General features: G+C 43.5%; 1 protein-coding gene across 1 annotated transcript in view; it reads left to right on the forward strand.

Moving 5' to 3' along the window:
- The window catches only part of LOC144681046 (mechanosensitive cation channel TMEM63B-like), a 314,615-nt gene that overhangs the window by 257,707 nt on the left and 40,745 nt on the right, over window positions 1–16,163 (forward strand). Inside the window, exons 14-17 of the mRNA XM_078542732.1 lie at window positions 8,260–8,397; window positions 9,377–9,530; window positions 10,678–10,784; window positions 15,931–16,017. Coding sequence (XP_078398858.1) covers window positions 8,260–8,397; window positions 9,377–9,530; window positions 10,678–10,784; window positions 15,931–16,017 — 486 coding nt within the window. The remainder of the gene's footprint in view (window positions 1–8,259; window positions 8,398–9,376; window positions 9,531–10,677; window positions 10,785–15,930; window positions 16,018–16,163) is intronic.

The following is a 16,163-nucleotide window of genomic DNA, read 5'->3' on the forward strand; positions in this document are numbered from 1 at the left end:
GATCACCAAACTATCCAGGAGTCAAACATCTCCGACTAGGAGTCTGAGATATTGTAAGCTTCAAAAAAAGCTAAATGCGATCAACACTTGATCAGTGGAACTGCCCTCACTTAGTTTCCACTTTTAGCTATTTGTTTGTGTTTCTTCACACTCCCATACGATTGCTTCCTGAATTGCCAAAATATCCGTCCTTGATTTATCCCCGTCCTCATCTACATACTGCCCCTTAGTAACATTATCTGCAGACATGTGGTCAACTTCCACGTGTACGCTGACTACACCCAGCTGTACTTCTCCCCCACCACTTTCAATTCCTCCACTGCCTTTGTTGACATTCTGCTTGTCCAACATCGAGTCTTGAATGAGCTGCAGTTTCTTCTACCTAGAATCATAGAATGGTTATAGCACAGAGGAGGCCATTCGACCTGTCATTTCTCTACAAAAACAGTTCACCTACTGCCACTCTCCCACCTTTTCCCTGTAACTCTTTCGAGTTATCAACAGTCACAGATTGTAACTCTTTCGAGTACATTCACAGTTCTTGGTTTCTGGGAGTGGGACATGAACCCACAACCTTCTGATTCAAAGGCGAGGGTGCTATGAACTGAGCCACAGCTGACACCTCACCTTTTCCCTGTAGCCCTGCAAATTTTTTCTCTTCACAAAATGATCCAATATTCTTTTGAAAGCAACGATTCAATCTGCCTCCACCACACACTCCAGCAGTGCAATCCAGATCCTAATCACTCATGATTAGTGAATCCTAATCACTCCATGTTACCGTTGCTTCTTTAGCCAATCACCTTGAATTGGTAATCTCTAGTCCTCAATCCTTCCACCAATGGAAATAATTTCGCCCTAACTATTCTGTCCAGACCTCCCCTGATGTTCAACGTCTCTATCAAATCTCCTCTTCACCTTTCCTTCCCCAGCTCAGTTTCTCCAATATATCCAAGTAACTGAAGTCATCCCTGGAACCATTCTTGTGAATCTCTTCTCCACCCTGTAATGTCTTCACATCCTTCCTTAAGTGTAGTACCTAGAACTGGATGCAGTACTTCAGGTGAGGCCAAAGCAGTGTTTTATGCAGGTTTATCATAACTTCCTTGCTCTTGTACCCTATGCCCCTATTTATAAAGCCCAGGATGCTGTATGATTTATTAACTGCTCTCTTGACCTATCCCTCCACCTTCAATGATTTATGCACATGTACCCCGTGTCCCTCCTCACCTGCACCCACTTTAAAGTTGTATCCTTTATTTTATATTGCCTCTCCCCGTTCCTCCTGCTAAAATGAATAATTTCATACTTAGCACTGCCACTTGTTCACCCATTCCACCAGCCTGTCATGCCCTTTTGAAGTTTAACACTATCCTCCTCACAGTTCACAATGCTTCCAAGTTTTGTGTCAATCGTAAAATTTTAAACTCTGCCCTGTACCACCGAGGTCTAGATCATTAATATATATCAGGAAGATCTTATAGGAGACCAAACCAGTATTTTATGCAAGTTTAATATGTACTCTATACCCCTATTAATAAAACCAAGGATACCATATGCTGCTTTAACAGCGCTCTCAAGTTGTCCTGCCACCTTCAATGACTTGTGCACACATGCACCTGATCCCTCTGCTCCTACACCCCCTTTTAGAATTGTACTCTTTATTTTATATTGTGTCTCACTGTTCTTCCTACAAAAATGCATCACCTCTCAATTCTTTGCATTGATTGTCACCTGCCTCCCCATTCCACCAACTTGCCTGTCCTTTTTTGAAGTTCTACGCTTATCCTCCTTGCAGTTCACAATGTTTCCATGATTCGCATCATCCACAAATTTTGAAATTGTACCCTGTATGCCAAGGTCTAGGTTATTAGTATATATCAGGAAGAGCAAGGCTCCCTGGGTACTACAAACCTCCCTCCACACCGAAGAATATCCAGAAACAACTATTCTTTATTACCTGTCACTAAGCCAATTTTGTGTCCATGTTCCTACTGTCCCTTTTTTTCCATGAGCTATAACTTTGTTCACGTCTTTTGTACAGCACTTTATCAAATGCCTTTTGGAAGTCCATGTACACAGCATTACCCTCATCAACCTCTCTTACCTCTTAAGAAGCTCCAGCAAGTTAGTTAAACATGATTTTCCCTTAAATCCATGTTGGCTTTCCTTAATTACCTGCATTTACCCAAGTGGTTATAAATTTTGTCCCAAATTATTGTTTCGGAAAGCTCCCCTGCTGCTGAAGTTAAACTGACCAACCTGTAGTTCCTGGGTTTAGCTTTACATCCTTTTTTGAACAAGGGTGTAACACTTGCAATCTGCCACCACCTACCTTCTAAGGAAGAGTGGAAAATTATAGCCAATGCCTCCGCGGTTGCCACACTCTCTTCCTGTAGTATCCTTGGATAGAATCTCACAGTGCAGAAGAGACCCTTCGGCCCATCGAGTCTGCACTGACACATGAGAAACACCTGACCTACCTACCTAATCCCGTTTACCAGCACTTGGTCCATAGCCTTGATTGTTATGATGTGCCAAGTGCTCATCCAGGTACATTTTAAAGGATGTGAGGCAACCCACCTCCACCACCCTGCCAGGCAGCACATTCCAGACCGTCACCACCCTCTGGGTAAAAAAGTTTTTCCCCTCATCCCCCCCAAACCCCCTGCCCCTCACCTTGAACTTATGTCCCCTTGTGACTGACCCTTCAACTAAGGGGAACAGCTGCTCCCTATCCACACTGTCCATGCCCCTCATAATCTTGTACACCTCGATCAGGTCGCCCCTCAGTCTTCTCTGTTCCAACTAAAACAACCTAAGTCTATCCAACCTCTCTTCATAACTTAAGTGTTTCAACATCCTGGTGAATCTCCTCTGCACTCCCTCCAGTGCAATCACATCCTTCCTATAATGTGGCAACCAGAACTGCACACAGTACTCCAGCTGTGGCCTCACCAAGGTTCTATACAACTCCAACATGACCTCCCTACTTTTGTAATCTATACCTCGATTGATAAAGGCACATTATGTGTCTTATGTGCCTTTTTCACCACCCTACTAACATGCCCCTCCGCCTTCAGAGATCTATGGACACACACGCCAAAGTCCCTTTGTTCCTCAGAACTTCCTAGTGTCATGCCGTTCATTGAATACTTCCTTGTCAAATTACTCCTTCCAAATCTCATACATCCCATCTGGTGCCTTATCAACTTTATGTACAGGCAGCCTATCCAATACCTTGTCCTTATAAATTTTAAACTTTTCAAGCGTCTGATTTACCACCTCCTTTCACCATGACCTTGGCAGCAGCATCTTCCTTGGTAAAGACAGATGCAAAGTGAAATGGTATTGTCACTAGGCTGGTAATCCAGAGACCCAGGGTAGTGTTCTGGAGATCAGGGTTGGAATCCCACCAAGGCAGATGGTAGAATTTGAATAAAATAAAAATCTGGAATTAAAAGTCTAATGATCTTGAAACCATTTTTGATTATCATTAAAAACCCATCTGGTTCACTAATGTCCTTTAGGGAAGGAAATCTGCTGTCCTTGCATGGTCTAGCCAACATGTGACTTCAGATCAGCAGTAATGTGGTTGACTCTTAAATGCTCTCTGAAGTGGCCTATTAAGCCATTCAGTTGTATCCAACCGCTACAAAGTCAATACAAAAGGAAGGAAACCGGATGGACCACCCGGCATCAACCTAGGCACTGAAAAGGACAATGACGAACCCAGCCCTGTTGACCCTGCAAAGTCGTCCTTACTAACATTTGGGAGCTTGTGCCAAAATTGGAAGAGCTGTCTCATGGACTGGTCAAGCAACAGCCTGACACAATCATGCTCACAGAATCGCATCTTGCAGATACTGTCCCAGACACCACCACCGCCATCCCTGGGTACCTCCTGTTCCACCGGCAGGACAGATCCAGCAGAGGTGGCGACAATGTTATACAGTCACACACAATCACAGTGCAGAAGAGGCCCTTCGACCCATCGAGTCTGCACCAACACGTGAGAAACACCTGACCTACCTACCTAATCCCATTTACCAGCACTTGGCCCATAGCCTTGAATGTTATGACGTGCCAAGTGCTCATCCAGGTACTTTTTAAAGGATGTGAGGCAACCCGCCTCCAACACCCTCCCAGGCAGTGCATTCCAGACCGTCACCACCCTCTGGGTAAAAAAGTTTTTCCTTACATCCCCCCCTAAACCTCCTGCCCCTCACCTTGAAGGCTTCACCTGAGTCAGGAGGGAGTTGCCCTGGGAGTCCTCAACATTGACCCCAGACCCCATGAAGTCTCATGGCATCTGGTCAAAAATGGGCAAGGAAACCTCCTGCTGATTACCACGTACCTCCCCCCGCTCAGCTGATGAAGCAGTACTCATAGAGTCATAGAGGTCCACAGCACAGGAAAAGGCCCTTCGGCCCATCGAGTCTGTGCCGGTCAAACAAGTACTTAACATCCAATACTTCTTAAATGTTACGAGGGTTTCTGCCTCTACCACCCTTTCAGGCAGTGGGTTCCAGATTCCCACCACCCTCTGGGTGAAAAAGTTCTTCCTCACATCCACTCTTAACCTCCTGCCCCTTACCTTAAATCTATGCCCCCTGTTTATTGATCCCTCCACCAAGTGGAAAAGTTCCTTCCTGTCTACCCTATCTATGCCCCTCATAATTTTATACACCTCAATCATCCTCGATTTCCTCTGCTCCAGGGAAACTAACCCCTGTCTATTCAATGTCTCCTCATAACTAAAACTCTCCAGCCCAGGCAACATCCTGGTAAATCTCCTCTGTACTCTCTCTAGTGCAATCACATCCTTCCTATAATGCAGATTCCAGAACTGCACGCAATACCCTAGCTGTGGCCTAACCAGCGTTTCATGCAGTTCCAGCATAACCTCCCTGCTCTTATGTCCTATGCCTCGGCTAATAAGGGCAAGTATCCCATATGCTGCCTTAACCACCTTATCTACCTGTCCCACTACCTTAAGGGACTCGTGGACATGTACATCAAGGTCCCTCTGATCCTCGGTGCTTCCCAGTGTCCTACCATTCATCGTGTAGTCCTGTGCCTTGTTTGTCCTGCCCAAGTGCATCACCTCTTTCTTGTCCAGATTAAATTCCATTTGTCACTGATCAGCCCATCTGACCAGCCTGTCTATATCCTCCTGTAATCTAAGGCTATCCTCCTCCCCACCAATTTTCATGTCATCCGTGAACTTACTGATCAACCCTCCTACATTCAAGTCTAAATTGTTTATATATACCACAAACAGCACATACTCCTCCATGTTGAACAAAGCACTGAGGGTGGCATGGGCACACAATGTACTCTGGGTGGAGGACTTCAATGCCCATTAAGAAGAGTAGCTCGGTAGTACCACCAAGCTGGCTGAGTCCTAAAGGACATAGCTGTGAGACTGGGGCCTGTGGCAGGTGGTGAGGGAACCAACAAGAGGGAAAAACATAATCGGACCTCATCCTCACCAATCTGCCTACCGCAGATATGTCTGCCCATGTCAGTATCAGTAGGAGTGACCACCGCACAGTCCTTGTGGAGACTAAGTCCCATCTTAACTTTGAAGATACCCTCCATCCTGCTGTGTGGAACTACTACCAGGCTAAATTGGATAGATTTCGAATAGATCTAGCAACTCGAGACTGGGTGCTGTGGGCCATCAGCAGCAGCAGCAGAATTGTACTCAACCACAATCTGCTACCTTATGGCCTGACATATCCCCACTCTAATATTACCACCAAGCCAGGGGATCAACCCTGGTTCAATAAAGAATGCAGGAGGGCATGTCAGGAACAGCACCAGGCATACACAAAGAAGCAATGGCAATGAGGACAACTTTCATGTAGCAAGTGATTAGGATCTGGAGTGCACTTGCTGAGAATGTGGAGGCAGGGCCAGTTGAGTCATTCAGAAGGGAATTGGTCATTATCAAAAGGAAAAAATTGCAGGGCTCCAGGGGAAAGGCAGGGGTGTGGCATCTGAATTGAGGAAGGTGTTAGTGTCGATCATTAAGGAGGTTATAGCTGGGCACTTAGAAAAATTCATGGTAATCTGGAAGAGTCAACATGATTTCGTAAAGGGAAATCATGTTTAACCAAATTATTAGAGTTCTTTAAAAGAGTAACATGCTGTGTGGGTAAAGGGAAGCCTGTAAACATGCTCTACTTGGATTTCCAGAAGGCATCTGATAAGTTGTCACATCAAAGGTTATTGTGGAAAATAAATGGTGTAGGGGGTAACATGAGCATGGATAGAAGATTGGGTGTCTGGTAGAAAACTGTGTATAAATGGGTCTTTTACTGATTGGCAGGATGAAATGCGTGGAGTCCCTCAGGGGTCTGTGCTGGGGCCTTAACTTTTTACAATTTATATCAATACTTGGATGCAGGGAGTGAAGGCATGATAGCTAAATTTGCAGATGACACAGGTGAGAAAGTATGTTATGAAGAGGGCATAAGGAAGTTGCAGACAGATATAGAGAGGTTTAGTGAGTGGGTAAAAATCTGGCAGATGGAGTATAATGTCGGGAAATGTGGGGTTGTTCACTTTGGAAGGAAGAATAAAAAAGCAGAGTATTACTTAAACGGAGGACAGCTGCAGAATTCCAAGTTGCAGAGGGATCTTGGTACTTTTTTTATAGTTCATGGAATGTGGGTGTCGCTGGCTAGGCCAGCATTTATTGCCTATCCCAAATTGCTGTTGTTCAGAGGGCATTTAAGAGTCAACCACATTGCTGTGGGTCTGGAGTCACATGTAGGCCAGACCAAGTAAGGACTGCAGATTTCCTTCCCTGAAGGACATTAGTGAACTCGATGGGTTTTCACAACAATCGGCAATGGTTTCATGGTCGTCATTAGACTTTTAATTCCAGATTATTTTTGATTGAATTCTAACAAGATTCGAACCCGAGTCCCCAGAGCATTACCCTGGTTTACTCGTCCAACAACAATGACACTACGCCATCACCAAATGACCACCTACTTCTATTTCATATGTTCAAAATGAGTGGCACTAGGTGAATTGCTCCTTCAGAGGGTTAACACAGACATGGTGGGCTGAATAGCCTCCTGCAGTAACTATTCTAAGTTTCTAACAATTCTGTGACATTATTCATTGTATTTACACACCAAGGAACTGGAGAACATACGTGTTTAAGTCTCAGATGGTGTAATTTGACCCTTTATCATTTTCTGTAATCACTGCCTTGCATTCCTTACTCTCTGTAACAGTACTTATTATTTCTTGAATATTTAACAAAAAATTACTGAAATTCAGTCTTGCTATGGCATCACCCTTTTAAAACTTCAACTAGAGTGTTCCTGTGCTTTGGACGTCATGGCCATTGCTGTGTTAGCATTGATGCAAAAAATTAAGATGAAACCAACAAAATTTGGCCCAGCAAGTCCATACTGTATTTTGTGATGTGATTGCCTGATTGTGATTGCAGTATTCTCAGCTGACTGGTGGAATTCCACTATATCTTCTGCAAGAATAATGCAGATTTTCAGGAGTTTCCAGGGTGTGATGCATCTTGAGATTGATGACCAGTGGCCCTCCTTTGGTTTCATGATGTCAGCTTAATCCTCGTGTTGCTCTACACACAATGCCCTACAGGATGTGTGTCACGCAGTGCATTTGACATTGCGCTCTGTTTGCAACTCTACCTTGTAGGCTTGGAAACAGGAATCTGTGGGACCTAGAATATGCATGAAGAGATCCAATGGTGTTAGTGAGGACATCACATTTCTGTCCAAATGAGCATGTTGCTGCATATGAACAAGTTTGTTTTAATGTCATTACCATCCCACCAGAGCAAGCTACTGAGAACAGTATACAAGTTTACCTGATTTGAAATACAACATGCTTTTCCCATAGAACGCACTTCTTGCCCATAGAGAATGCTTTGGTGCAGATTTGCATGAGACAGGTTTAAGGCACTCAAATAGGTGCAAGAGATTAACCAAGCATAACCATGCAGATTACTAACACAAGCACTGATGAGCTTCCTACTGCTTGTCCAGCAAGTATTACTGTAAGGGATTAATTTGTAGGCTTACCTGAAGCTAAGTGGGTATAAGCAGAGATCCCAGTGTTAAAGAGACAGGTCAATTTAAGTATATTCAAACTTTTGCAAGGCACAATTCATCATTGCTGAGGGTTCTGGCATTGGTGCATTATCCAACTCAATGTGGAGGTTTCACTTTACTTTTACATCTGATTTTATTTCCACAGAATTCTCAGAGACTTCAATGCCTGCAAGTTTCAGGGCTGTATATTCTGTGGAGAGCCTCAGAGATCTTCAAACAGCGAGTTCCTCCATGCTTCAAACTGGAGTGTGAGCTATGCCCCTGATCCCCACAATATTTACTGGTAAGTTATCGCTTTCTGTTGTTTTTGATAGGAGGTAACCTTAATGGCCCTGCTTCAAGTGTGAATTATAAATCACATTTTCCACTTGGTAATCAGCCACACACTAAAAGAACTAGCAATACTGCGTTTTTTAATTATCCCTATTTTGAGCTGAGAAAGCTATGTTAAACCTCCTTCAACTGCTGCAGTCCATGAGGCTATTGCACTAAGTAGGGAATTCTAAGGTTTTGATCCTGCAACGATGAAGGAATGTTGTGCAATTTGCAGGGAAATTAAAGCTGGCGGTGTACAGATTGAAGAGCTGAGAGATGTTGAAACCATAAACCATTTGACCACTGGGATTGCTTTCTTAACTTGGACACCATTCTCCAAATGTTAGAGGGTTTTGAAATGTAGATTGAGCTGCAATTGCCCGAATCTTGTCTGCGTCATTGACAAAACATTAATCTGACATTTCTCTTCTGTTTTATCATGGCTGCTTTACCATCTTGCTAGGCCATTTGAAAGGACTTTAAGAGGCAACCATGTGATGTGAACTGGCATCAAATGTAGGCTCGACAGGATAAGCATGACAGATTCTTGTCCCTAAACGTCATTAATGAACCAGTTAACTTTTTATGATTATTTGGTAGCTTTGGTCATTTTTTTGATGCTGATGAAAAATTCTTAAAAGATTTAATTCCATTTCATAGTTTATCTTGGTAGAATTTGAGCTTGTGACCTTCGGTTGTTGATCGATTAAGTCTCCAGACTGTACTTGAGTGGATATTCCACCCAGGCCTCAGCAATGTTGATAAATCTCTCTGATGCTCCTTCCTTTAGTATTTTGCTGGGTTAAATGAGGAAAGATCAAATCCATCAGCTTTGCTTTGCCCAAGTATTTCACTTGGTAATCAAGTGTGTCCTGCAAAATCTGTTGAGAGCTGGGTGGCCGATTGCCTTAAGGTACAATTATATAAGAATCTTTTTATTTACACAGGGAGCATTTGTCATTGAGAGGGATTTCGTGGTGGCTCCGCTGCCTCATCATCAACTGTATCCTTTTTATTCTACTTTTCTTCTTGACCACTCCTGCTATTATTATTACAACAATGGACAAGTTCAATGTTACAAAGCCTGTTGAATATTTAAATGTAAGTTTTGGTGTATCAACATTTTTTAAAGAAAAAAATATTGCTTTTATTTTCTTCAACTTGCTAACCCTGTTCCTGGCTTAGTGAGGAGGATGAGTAAAATTAACCTTTGTCAATATAGCTGGCATTCAAACAAAGGACATGAGTAGACTAGCCTGCCCATCTGCCTGCACCATCCTGGAAATGATGCCATTACTACATATATGTTCATCTACATGCACATGCTCACACAGTCTCCTGGGAAAAGTGCAAAAACTAGAGGGAAAATCTTATGCCAATTTACAAGTGAGCTCCAGGAGACCACAATGATTGACACAAGCACCTTTCCACTCCCAGTGAACCACCTTTGCCACTCGTTGGAATTCATTCAGTTGCCTTTTGAATGCTTACCGTAAATCCACACTCGCTGCACATAGAGTAACATGTTGCACAGGTCAACAGACTCTTCAAAAAGATTTCCTCTTGACATCTTACCTAGTTCTATACTATCATAAGTTCTCTTTGATCTATCCAGTTCAAATAGGCTGTCTATATGGGCTGACCCTAAGACTTGCACTATTTTAAATACATCAATCAAATCTCTTTACTCTCCAAAGCAATAAGCCCCAACTGTTTAAGTCTATTGTAATAATTAAGCACACTTAGTCATCAATTGAGTGGTCCACCTCTGAACCTTTTCCAGGGCATTGATAACCCCCACCATGTGAAGGGGCCAAAAGTATCTAAAAGTATCTAACAAAATCTACATGTGGTCAAGGGTGGTCCCCTGAAATCAAGAACTCAGAGCCATTCAATGCATGGTGAAATTATGAAAGTCAATAATACCTGATGCCATTTAACTTTGAGATGCTTCATCCTTTCTTAATTCCTAAGAAAGTTCTGGCTAGGGAATGGCTTTTTGGTTGATGAAAGTCCCCCCTTTATACAGTCCAGGAATGACTTGCTGTAACACAAATAGAGCCAGTGGTGGTTGTAACACCTGTCTGTCTTTGGCCCCACTGCTTAGGATGTCTTTAGATAAGTCAGAATTCGCTTTCTGCTTATTACTAATTGTCATTTGACAGTGATAAGCCCTGACCTTTCAAACTCTTGACTCCAAGCATCAAAAACCTTAAGCTTACTTCCTGTTCAATTTGTGTCTCGGCAGAATCCCATCATAACACAGTTTTTCCCAACACTTCTGCTGTGGTGTTTCTCTGCGCTTCTCCCAACCATAGTTTACTACTCAGGATTTTTTGAAGCACATTGGACAAGGTATTTTCATTTAATTTTGTATTTCTGTTCTGGGTGTTTTAATTTTTTTAGAAATTTTCTGTTCCATGTGCCTATGAAAAGGGCATATAACTTGCTGAGTTTGAATCCTCATAATGTTTGTACTGAGAGTTTCTATTCCAAGTTGGAATATGTTGAGTTTTTTGGTGCACTTTATCATTAATCTAAGATGTCAGTGTTAGAGAATTGATTAGAAATTAGAGATTGATTCTGAGGTATATTACAGTGAGGAAAAACATCCTTTCAGATGTTAAACTAAGGCTTTGGATACCTGCTCAAATGGAGATTTTTTTTATTCATTCACGGGACGTGGGCTCTGCTGGCTGGGCCAGCATTTATTGCCCATCCCTGCTTGCCCTTGAGAAGGTTGCTGCCTTCTTGAACCACTGCAATCCGTATGGTGCTTATGGGAGATGGAAAGTGACAGGAAATTATTTCTATTCGAGTTGTTGCTCCTATCTGAACTATGCAAAAATAGATGTTTAAAATTTTATTTCTCCTTCATTAAAATGTTTTTCCTGTCACTCAGATCTGCCATTTTAGATCAGTGGGGCTGTGTCCTGAGCAGTTCAGTTTACTTCAATATTGGCTGGCATCTTGAAGCGGTCTGTTAGCCAGCCCAGAGATTTCTACACAAAAACAGAATTACCTGGAAAAACTCAGCAGGTCTGGCAGCATCAGTGCTGCCAGACCTGCTGAGTTTTTCCAGGTAATTCTGTTATTGTTTTGGATTTCCAGCATCCGCAGTAGCTTTTTGTTTTTATCTCAGAGATTTCTACAGTCTGAGTAGCTGCTACTGCTGCATACTCATCTTAGAAACTGCATGACTGATTCATATGTACTTTAGTCTGTCTAAGCTGGGTTACTGATCTCATGTGACAAACAGTCGTCATCTCATTCAGTGGGAATGAGTATAAAGGCATAGCAGTCTGAAATGGACCAACTTGCATGGCACTGAAAAGGGGAAGAGCCAAAGTGTGAAACAGAATCTTTACTCCTGAAGTAATCTACATTGGAATGGCCCAAATTGTGCTGTAGCCCAATACACCAAAGGTGTATTACACTTATGAAGGAAGCAGTTACATGTCATGGGTGTTACATTGGGGCAGGAAGCAGATTCATCCAAAGGACGTTAGGCTTAGGAAGGAAACAGTTAAATTGAGTAGATCCTCAACTGGGGAAGATCAATACTGTATTTCATAGTCATAGAGTTTTACAGTGCGGAAAGCGGCCCTTCAGCCCATCTTGTCCATGCTGGTCATCAAGCCCCTATCTACTCTAACCCCATTTTTCTGCACTTGGCCAGTAGCCTTGCATGCTACGGCATTTCAAGTGTTCATCTAAATACTTCTAAAATGTTGTGAGGGCTCCTACCTCTACCACCCTTTCAGGCAGAAAGTTCCAGATACCCACCCCCTTCTTGGTGAAAACATTTTTCCTCAAATCCCCTCTATACCTCCTGTCCCTTACCTTAAATCTATGCCCCCTGGTTATTGACCCCTCCCCCACCGGAAAATTTTTCTTCCTGTCTACCCTATCTATGCCCCTCATAATTTTGTCCACCTTAATCAGGCTACCCCTCCATCTACTCTGCTTTAAGGAAAACAACACCAGTCTATCTAGTCTCGCTTCATAGCTGAAATGCTCCAGCCCAGCCAACACCCTGGTGGTTCTCCTCTGCATCCTCTCCAGTGCAAACACATCCTTCCTATAGTATGGTGACCAGAATTGCACATAGTACTGCAGCTGTGGCCTAACTAGCGTTTTGTACAGCTCCAACATAACCTCCCTGCTCTTATATTCTATCCCTCGGCTAATAAAAGCAAGTATCCCATATGCCGTCTTAACCACCTTATCTACCTGTGTTGCTGCCTTCAAGGATCTATGGACATTCACACCAAGGTCCCTCAGATCCTCGGTATTTCCTAAGGTCCTACCATTCATCGTACTCCTTTTCCTTGTTAGTCGTCCCAAAATGCATCACCTCACACTTTTCAGGATTAAACTTCATTTGCCACTGTTCTGCTCCTCTGACCAGCCTGTCTACAGCCCGTTTCCTACACACCTTGATAATTACCTGACACAAGTTTAATACATCTGATACAGCTTGGCAGCTCACACTCACTGTCAAGCTTGATGGCACTTCGGGCTGGATTTTACCACCCTTTCCCTTGCTGGGCATGTTTTTGGTTGTGGGGGACATGTAAAATACGAGGGGAGGCAAGCCCACCACCTTTCCACCTACCCCGAACTACCTTCATAACATGGTAGGTGAGCGGGCATTAAAATCTGCAGCCCACCCACATTTTTAAGCAGATAATTAACGGTCAATTGAGCTTGTTGCCAAGCTAAATGACCCGAATAATATGATGCCCATGCCATAAAACGGGCAGCATGGGTAGGCGGGCAGGTGTAGACGAGCCATTTTTTTAAGCAAAATGCTTATAAGGTGGGAGGTAAGGGAATTGGTAGGTCCTTTTGGGAGGGTGCCATGCGTGCATCAGGGTCACCCCCCACTCCCAAGATAATACTGCCCCCTTTGTTTCTCCCCAAATGGCCTCCAAAACCTGCCTTCGCCTTTCCCCACCCCCTCCTTCCTCCCTAGGCTCCCCGATCCTCCCCCATCCAAAATCCCAGACATGCCTTTCTCCAGTGGCCATGTCCTCTTCATCCGTGCATCTACTTGCAGTGCCCACTACTGAGTTCTGGCACTGCTGGGACTGTTAGAGCTGCTGGCCAGTCTGATTGGCCAGCAGCTCTCAGGCTTCCTTCCACTGGGGGATGGAAGTCCAACTCTCACCTTGCTCATGCTGCCTGCAGTGTGTTATCGCTGCAGGGCTGCCTTATTTAGTGTGGGTCAGCTGGCTTCTAACATTTCTTCTGGGGTTTGGGGCAGGGTAGAGCAAGCAGTGTATCCCTCATCAAATTCAGCCCAACACCTTTACAGATTCTCAAGCCAATGTTGCAATGCATAAACCTCACTGAGATTCTAGATTCCCCTACACACTACCCCCTCTCCACAATCACCAGAATGCTGAGAAATGTAACCTATCAGATTTCTGTTGCCCGCAGGTAAAAATAAACCAAATTACAAATCTCCGTATCACAGCCAACTTAATTATTCAGCGATTCGCCCAAGTGTTTATGGCACATAAAATGTTAGTAATTGGATGGTTTATAAAAGGAATAGTGTAATGACTCCCAGCTTTCCATTATTATAACCTATAAACCATCTGAACTTTTTGATTATATTCCAGCCCTTTTAGACTCCTGTTTTCTTTCCTCTAATGCTAAAGATCTCCTTTAAACCCTGTCCCTTTCCCCTACAACCTCACCTCCAACAAGTGCAAGCAACTCATTGATTGTCAATAAGATTGAACCTAACATCACCCATGATTTCTCTCTCCCTACAAACTACAAACACAGGTCCAATCTTCCTTTCCTCTCTAGTCCTTGAATACGTTGCTCCCCAAATCTGTGTCCATTTTTCCCACAACTCCATGAATCTTTCCAATCAAATTTCAACCCCTGGCAAAAACAACAAAAAAACCTTAGGCAAAAGGGTGCTTTCTGTGACTTTGACCAGGATGCATTATTCCTCCTCAGCACCTTGAGGCTTTTGACCGGGTCAACCACACTATCCTCTGATGCTTTTTCAGTTAGCCTTGTCTATCAAATTGTAGCTACAACACCTCCAGCAATAGCTTCTCTTCATGCCCCTGCAGCATTATCTCTGGAATCCCAAGGGGATCTATCCTTGGTGCCTCAATTTCATGATGCTTCCATTGTCTGAAGATGTTCCTGTCACCTGGTCAGCTTCTAATTTGCACTGATGATACCTAGTTCTACATTTCCACCATCTTTCTCTTTTTCCTCTTGTGTTGACAGATTGCTGTCAGACATCTAGCCTTAGCTGAGGCAAAATCATCTTTGCCCCGCCCCCCCCCCCCCCTAACAAACTGCATGCCCTTTCTGCACTTCCATTGCTCTTCCCAGCCATCATTTCAGACTGATCTGGATTTTCTTCAGCTTTGGCATCCTGTTTTACTTTGAACCAACTTCAGACTCTATCCTCTCCACAATGCTGAACTTCCACCTCTAACATTGCCTGCCTCTGCCCCAACTTCAGCCCACAATGCCTTTTATTCCCTCTGTTGCTACCCTGGTTGGCCCACCATCCACCACGCTCTGAAATCTTCCACTCATCCAAAACTGTTCTACCCACGTTCTGTTCCATGTCACATTCTAACCATCTGTCACTGACTTACGTTAAACTCCCATCTCAAATTTTAAATTCACATCTTTATCTTCATATCCCTTCTTGACTTATTCCTCCCCATGTCTGTCTTCCACCAGCCTTAGAACCTCTTTCCCTCCCACTGAAAACTCTGTTCCTTTGTCTCTGCCATCTTGTGGTTCCCTGTCTTTTTGTCTCACCCTCAGATCTTCTGGAATTCTCACCTGAAAACACTCTACCTCTCTCTTCCTTTACAACCCTCCTTAACACCCCCAGGCTTTTGTCATCTCACAGGAAAATTTTGAGTACACTGGAGATGTATGTATAGACTGGGCTGAGCTGTCTCATCCAGAGCAAGGAGAATAATGGGAAAGTATTGGTGGGTGTAAGAGGGGAGAAAGGAATTGAGGTGCATGTGTTTTTTTTGGAAGGAAAATTTGCAATTAAATTGCACCTCAGAACCTGCAAAGTGCTTCTCAGCCACTGAAGTTCCCCTTAAGTATATTGACTGTTGAAATGTAGCAAACATGGCAGACAATTCGTGCAAGTTCCCCCAATAACAATACCATGGCAAGAAATTAATCTATTTTGGTGATGTTCATTGGCAGGTAAATATTAGCCAGGCTGCTATAAAAACTGCCTCTTTTTTTTTTGAGAAATTTTGTGGATCTTTTACATCCATTCGATTAGTGCCATCCTTTTGGTTAGGAGAACATCTTGTTCAAAAGCTAGCTGCTTCTAATATTGTAGGAGCTTCTGCACTATAATTGTGCTCAAAGCTCTGGATGTGGCACTTGAACCCAGGACTTTCTGACTCGAGGCGAGTGTGCTACCAGTCAAAGAGGCCTATAAATTCTGTGTAGGTTTTAATCACTGCAACGTCTTTTTCAGATCGGGGGAAAATCGAACCACGATGCACAAATGCTACACCTTCCTTATATTCATGGTCTTAATTCTGCCATCTCTGGGTCTCAGCAGGTGAGTTAGTTCTTGTGTTAAAATGACAATTCAATGTGCAGGAGATGCAACAATTCTCCGCACATTGATACAGTTTGTATTCTCTCTCTGGAAGCGGTGTCAGTGCTTTGGTGCAGGGGCAGATACAAAGAATGGGGAGGGGATAA

Source organism: Cetorhinus maximus, chromosome 5 (genome assembly GCF_964194155.1).
Source record: "Cetorhinus maximus chromosome 5, sCetMax3.hap1.1, whole genome shotgun sequence".
NCBI lineage: Eukaryota > Metazoa > Chordata > Chondrichthyes > Lamniformes > Cetorhinidae > Cetorhinus > Cetorhinus maximus.